Source organism: Echinops telfairi, unplaced genomic scaffold (assembly GCF_000313985.2).
Source record: "Echinops telfairi isolate 266 unplaced genomic scaffold, ASM31398v2 ScPeMD7_7412;HRSCAF=8450, whole genome shotgun sequence".
Lineage (NCBI taxonomy): Eukaryota > Metazoa > Chordata > Mammalia > Afrosoricida > Tenrecidae > Echinops > Echinops telfairi.
The window spans coordinates 3,483,326-3,489,875 of record NW_022111312.1 but is presented as its reverse complement, the minus strand read 5'-3'; the positions used below and the strand labels follow the sequence as shown (position 1 = coordinate 3,489,875).

Here is a 6,550-nt window from a genome sequence, read left to right as displayed (position 1 = left end):
GAGCAGCCGAGTAGGTGGCAGCTTCCTTAGCCAGCAGGTCCCAGCGGGCATTGTGGCCCAGGTTGCCAGTCGGGTCCGCGGGATCCAGGATGATGGGCCTGCAATTCCCAACCAGGGTCAGTCTGAGCTCTGGGCACATCTGGTTCCCACCGTGGGATTGCTGAGCCATGCTCCCCACTCCCCTGACACTCTGCAGCGGCCAGGGGCTGGACTCAGAGCCTCCTCCATGCTCCTGGCCCACACCTGAGGGCAGGCATCGAAAATAAATGACACCCGGGCTGCTTCTGCTGTCTGGATCCAGGGCGGACATCATGAATCGATCACAGTGCTCACTTGCCCTCTCCCTGCATGTCCAGCCTAGCCCCAAACCCACAGCCAAAGTCAATTCTGACTCGGAACGGCCGAGATGGTAACTCTTTATAAGAAAAGCCAGCCTCATCTTTCTCCAGTGGCGTGACCTGCCCAGTGCTTATCCCTCAGCACCACCAGGGGTCCTTGCACACAAATCAGGCATTATGAATCAATCAAGAGCACTGTCTCAACCATTTCTCCCTCTTGCATTGAAGGCCCACAACAGCCTTCAGACGTACTGCCGTTGAGTTGATTCTGACCTGCGGGGCCTCTCTAGGACAGAGTAGAACTGCCCTTCTTGGGGTTTCCAAGACTTTAAATCTTGCTGGTGGCAGACGGTCTCATCTGCTTCCCATGGAGCAGTAGGTGGGTTCGAACCCCTAACCTTTTGGTTAGCAGCTCAGTACACAGCCCACGACTCTGCCAGGGCTCCCCCTGAGATCAGACGTATCCCAACGTCAGTGGCGTTCTCATCACAGGGCTCCTGAATCCTTACCCGCATGAGTGTTTGAGGGTCTCTGCCCATCTCAGAGGCTGGCAGAGCCCCCAAGCATGGAACTGACTTATGCTGCCTGGCCCACGGATTTCACCACTACAGACACAGGCAGCCCTGTTAAGTTTCTGTCTCAAATAAAGCAGTGACCATGTCTTGGGCATAAGTATATCCCCAAGAGGGTCCGGGACCCACCGGAAAACGGAGCCCGGTGCTTCTCTGAAATTTAAATTCCGCTTGCCCTCCTGTGTCTCACTTTAGGGTTCCTATTCACAGCAGGCCAGGAAGCTGGGCACCTGGCCGAGGGTGCTAGGGCTATCGTGCCTAGAAGGAAATGGGGTGCTAGACTCAGTACCCTCCTGATCGCGAGTGGCCCCTAGGCCTGGGGCTCTGGGGTGGATCTGAACCTGGGCTTCTTCAGCTGCTGCTTCAAGAAGTCCCCAACCGTCTGGTCCTCCGAATCATAGTTGACGGTCCAGTAGATACAGAGCTGGCGGTACTGGCTGACCAGCTCCAGGACCGTCCGGAAGCCCTCGGCCATGTTGAACTGGGCTTCCCCGCTGCCCTGCTCCCAGGCGTACACTGTCAGGAGCTCCAGCCCGTGCTGCGGGGGCAGGGAGCCTTTGCCTTTGGGTAACTTGCTGCACTAGGAGTGGAGGACAAAGAGGAGGGGTCGGTTCATCTCGGCAAAGATAAGGTGCAGGGCAGATGCGCCCAGCGTTGAGAACCAGCTGCCTTCCCTGCATGATCCCAGCCAATCCAGGTAGGGCTGTCTCACCCCCACTGCCCTGAGCAAACCACGAACCCAACCCAGGGTCTCCAGAGATAGAGCCCAGGGGCCCTGTCCATGCCCCGGTGGCGAACCTGCTGGTACCAGTGCTTCACCAGCCGGATCAGGCTCTTCAGCTTGGTGGGGCGGGAGATGATGAAGTCCCGCTGCAGCTCCGTGAAGCAGGTGGAGTATTCGCCTGCGTTGCTGTAGCTTTGGATGAGGTCCATGTAGACCCTCGGGCTGGGCCGGCCGCCGGCGCCCAGCGGGCCTGCAGACAAGGAGAAGGCCACGTCACTCCATTTCCCAGAGTCCCCGTGGGGCTGACTCAGACACCTGTCTGCTCCCAGGGGATATGGACAGGGCTAGACCTCGGGTGAAAAGCTTACTGCCTCTTCCGCCCATCTCAACCCACTCCACCCCCTTACTGGTCATGAACAAAGTCCAGGTTTGGCACTAACAATCTTTAAAAATCTTCTCCGTAGCTACTCCTGTTTTCTGACAGAGAGCAGGCCTCAGGCTCAAAGTCACCCGCAGGTAACTTGAGTGGTGCTGGGGAGAAGTTGACGGCTTCGCTTAAAACTAACTAACTAACTTAACTAACTAACTAATTAACTAACTAACTAACTAACTAACTAACTAACTAACTGTCACAGAGTCAATGCTGACTCACAGTGACCCTATAGGACAGGGCAGAACTGGCCCCCGTGGGTTTTCGAGAATGTAACTCTCCCAGGGAGTAGAAGGCCTCACTGTTCTCCTGTGGAGCAGTTGGTGGGTTTGAACTGCTGACCCTGTGGGTAGCAGCCCAATACGTAACCACTACGCAACCAACGCTCCCGCTTACAGGCTTTTTTCCATATCCAAACGCTCGGGGAAGGACGTTTGAATGGCTTCCTCTCTTGCCACTTGCTACCCCAAACTTAGGAGCCAAATACAGGCAGACACAGAGATCGCCTCTCTGCCGCACACACTCAGAAGAGACTATGTCTGAACCGATTTGTGTCTGCCTGGTTTGGGCCTGTATTCTCGACGTCTACCCGAGGGGTCGGCAAACTCTTGAGATGGAAGAGCCAATCCTGTCCCTCACGGCAATTTAAACACGATTCCAGAGCCATAGATCGAGTTTCACAAAGACAGCACATCATGGGAACAGCACCCTTTACATACTTTTCGGTTTTACTTCAGCGCCACACGCGCATCCCGAAAGAGCCGCAGTCTCCCGACCCACCCCTGCTCAGGACGGATGTCAGGCCCAGCGTACGTGGCACGTGGCTCTGTCGAGTGGAACTGTGACTGGTGGATCGAGGGCTGCGTGGGGAAGGTGAGCAACTTCAACCTCTTCAGTGCTAGATGCAGATACTGGAGCTCAGCTCAGAGTCGGGGAGGTCATCCGGTATGTTCAGGACACAGCTGAAATTAGGACCCTGCCCGGGGCCAGTGGGTAGCCATCTAATGCCTTTGTGTGATGAAGACGGGGAGGCTTTTGTCTGGGGACACTCTGCTGTCATCTGCAGGGAAGTTGTGACACACGCACACACACACACATATACACACACACACCCTGAACCGCCCTGTGTGCGGCCTTCTTGTGCTACCTACCACGGTGCATGGCTACCCTACCTCTGTCCTTTCCCTTCCGGCTGCCTGGGCACCTCACCTAGGGCGTCAAAGGCTGGCAGCACGTCAAAGTCCACGCTCTGGTCCGGTGTCAGCTGGGACACTAGCGAGAAGCTCAGCACCCGGGGGTTCTCCCACTTGGAGATCTCGAACTTGACCTCAAACTGCTTCTCGCGCTGGCATGCCTCCAGCTGGGCTCGGATCTCTGAGATGATTTCTGCTCGCGTGTTGCCCTGCTCGGCGAACTGCCTGAAGCAGCTGAGAAAGACCACCAGGTCAGCGTCTGAGCGGCCTTGCAGAGCCGTGCCTTTGGCCGAAGAGCCACCCTGGGGAGACACGGCAGGTGGCCTGTGAGCTACGGGCCTGATGGCTGACCGCAAGGAGCCCAGGACGCACAACGGGGTCAGTGTGGGAAGCTAATCACAGAGAGCTCAGCAGTTCCAACCCACCAGGTGCGCCACGGGGGAAAGATGTGGTGACCGCCTTCCAGAAGTGCTTCCAGCCCCGGAAGCAACAGGGCAGCTCCCTGTCCTACAGGGTCACTATGGACTAGATGGTCGTGGGTTTAAAAGGGGGGTCATCCCCCTTGCTTAGTCCCTGCGCAATTGCCAGTCTGCAGCACCCTCTTTGCCCACGGCCCTCTGCAGAGCCACTGTCTCAGCTTCCTGGCGCTGCTGGACCAGGGATACCACAAGGGGGTGTCTTTGGCGAACAGGAATGCACTTTCTCACAGTTTAGGAGGCGAGGTGCCCGAGTATCAGGGCCCAGGCTCTAGGATAAAGGCTTTCTCTGTTGGCTCTGGGGTGGGGCCTCTTCTCTTTTCAGCTTCTGTTCGTCCGTTTCTAGGTGATCTGCACGTGGTGTGGTAAAGGTCTCCCCCCATCTCTGTTCCCTGGTTGCTTGGTTTGTCCTTTTCCATCTCCCAGGTGACTGGTTTAAGACACACCCTCCACAAATACAACTGCGTGAACAGGATGAAGAAGACCCGCTATTCCAAACGGGGTCTAGAACCAGTACCCTCAACCTGCCCCCACTGAGTGGACTTCAACGGGCAGTGGCCCCATGTGCGGTTTCCAAGGCTGTACACCTTTCCAGGAACCGACAGCCTTACCTTTCTTCCAAGGGGCAGCTGGCAGGCTTGAACTGTGGACCCTGCGATTAACAGCCCAGCGCGTAACCCCCGATGCCTCCCGAGGCTACCCGGACCACAGCAGGGTGAAGGTTTACAACGCACGTTTCTGGCAGGTGGGCGTGTCACCTTTCCATCCACGACACCCACCTTGACCACCTTCAGCACTTTGGTAGGAGAGTTCCGGAAGCAGTTCTCCTTCAGGAAGGAGCAGATGGTGTTGACGGCCCGGTTCACCTGGCTCAGGAACTGGCTGGTGGGCTGCAGGAATTCACTGATGAACTTGTCCAGGTCCCCGGCGGGGGTCTGACGAAGGAGCGCGGGCTGTGGAAGGCACCCCAGGGGATCAGCTGGAGATGGTGATCCCCAGGACCACCCCAGCTCGGGCCCTGTCGGGGGTCGGGACTCCGAAACCCCCGCCCAGCTCCTCTCTCCCATCTCAGCAGCCTGGCAGCACCGTGAGGTGACATCAGAGGGATCTGAGTTCAAGTTCTGGGTCCAACACCTGCCCGCAGCCTCAGCTTCCCCATCTTTAAATGGTGGCAGGTAGGGGGTGTGGGTTTTAGGGTCAAACACGGGTAGAGAGATTCCTCTGCTGGGCAGATCCTAGGGTGGGGGGTGGGGTGGGGTTAGGGGTGAGGCTTCAAAGGGCTCAGGTCTTAGGTTAAACTGAAAACAAACAAAAACCAAACTCGCCACCACTGAGCCGATTCCAACTCACAGTGACCCTGTAGGACAGGGTAGAACTGTCCCTATGGGGTTCCAAGGCTGTGACTCTTGACCGGAATAGAAAGCCTCATCTTGCTCCCATGGAGCAGCTAGTGTTTTGAACTGCCAACCTTGTGACTTAGGCTGGGCTCTAACAACAGAGCCGGAGACACAAGTCTCAGGTGCGCGATTAACTGGGGTGTGCCTGTGAAAGCAGTGGGGTGTGACCATGGAGAGGAGAGGACCAGGGAGGTGCTAAACCAAGATGGGTCTCAGCTGGGCCCTGGACCATGGGTGGTGTGGTAGTTACATCATCTGGTGCCAACTTGAGACTATTAAAAGTGAAGGGGCAGAGTTTAGCCTGCCAATCAGGTCATTGTTTGATGACCTCATTTGGAGGTGCTATGAAGATAAACAGCTCACTGAAGGCAGGACACACACACTCCCGGCGAGATATTCCCGTTGAGAAGATACATGGAGCTGTGCTAGAGCCCTGGAGCTGGAGGAGCCACGTGGAGACCCCTGCCAGCACTGAGATGCTTCCACCACCACTGGATCCCCAAGACTTTCCACCGATGGGCCTGTGGTCTTCCTGCATTCGACGTCATTGCATGTGCTGCGTGAGTCTCAAGAGGAATCCATCGGACTTATGGGCTAATATTGAACTCATGGACTTGATCTGGACTGGGCTGGGATGTTTGATGCATAATTTCTTCTTGATATAAAGCTCTCTCTTACACACATATGGGTGTCTCTGGGTGGCATCTCAAAGTTGGCAGGATGATGTCTTAGGCTGAATGGTTGGTGCCTGGCACTCCGATAAGGGGCCCCAGAGGCACAGTGGCTCTCAGCTGTTAACCCAAAGGTTGGCGGTTCAATCCCCTCTGCTGCTCTTCTCCTGTAAAGATGACAGGGGCCTCACAGCCCCCCAGGTGCAGTCCTACCCTCTCCTCTAGGCTCTCAAGGGGTCAGAATGGATCAACAGTGGTGTGTCTGAGCGCTCAGGCTCTGGCCAGGGCACAAGGTGGGCTCAGGTGGAGTGGGGGGTGGCTCCAGGAAGGGGACAGCTAGGAGCCCTGAGATGCCAGCATTCCTAGCAGCTGGGGAGGGGGTAGGGCAGGTGAAGGAAGGAAGGAAGGCAGTGCTGGGGAGAGGAGGGGCAGAGCTGGAGAGGGGAGGGGGTACCCACAGGGCCCACCACCGCAGGGCTCCGCTTCTCACCATCACGTCCCAGGGCACCACAGGCGTCCGGTCTCCACTCAGAAAGCAGGCCTGGGTCTCCAGGGCTGCTGCTTCCTGGGCCAATGGCTCCCAGTTGCCCTGACCCACGTTCCAGGTGGGGTCAGCCGGGTCCAGGACCAGGGGCCTGGGGTCAGAATGGGTGGCAATCAGTGAAGGGGCAGGTGGGTAAGAGGGCCGGCAAAGGGGCATGGGGGCTGGGAAGAGGAGGAGGAAAGAAGAGGAGGAAGAGGTGGAGTAG

The 6,550-nt window shown here is 57.1% G+C and overlaps 1 protein-coding gene across 1 annotated transcript in view; it reads right to left on the bottom strand.

Annotated features, from left to right (window-relative positions):
- The window catches only part of LOC101643318 (2'-5'-oligoadenylate synthase 3), a 37,340-nt gene that overhangs the window by 5,350 nt on the left and 25,440 nt on the right, over window positions 1–6,550 (bottom strand). Inside the window, exons 10-15 of the mRNA XM_045296695.1 lie at window positions 6,292–6,436; window positions 4,513–4,686; window positions 3,274–3,559; window positions 1,709–1,884; window positions 1,252–1,490; window positions 8–98 (exon numbers count right to left, since the gene is read on the bottom strand). Coding sequence (XP_045152630.1) covers window positions 8–98; window positions 1,252–1,490; window positions 1,709–1,884; window positions 3,274–3,559; window positions 4,513–4,686; window positions 6,292–6,436 — 1,111 coding nt within the window. The remainder of the gene's footprint in view (window positions 1–7; window positions 99–1,251; window positions 1,491–1,708; window positions 1,885–3,273; window positions 3,560–4,512; window positions 4,687–6,291; window positions 6,437–6,550) is intronic.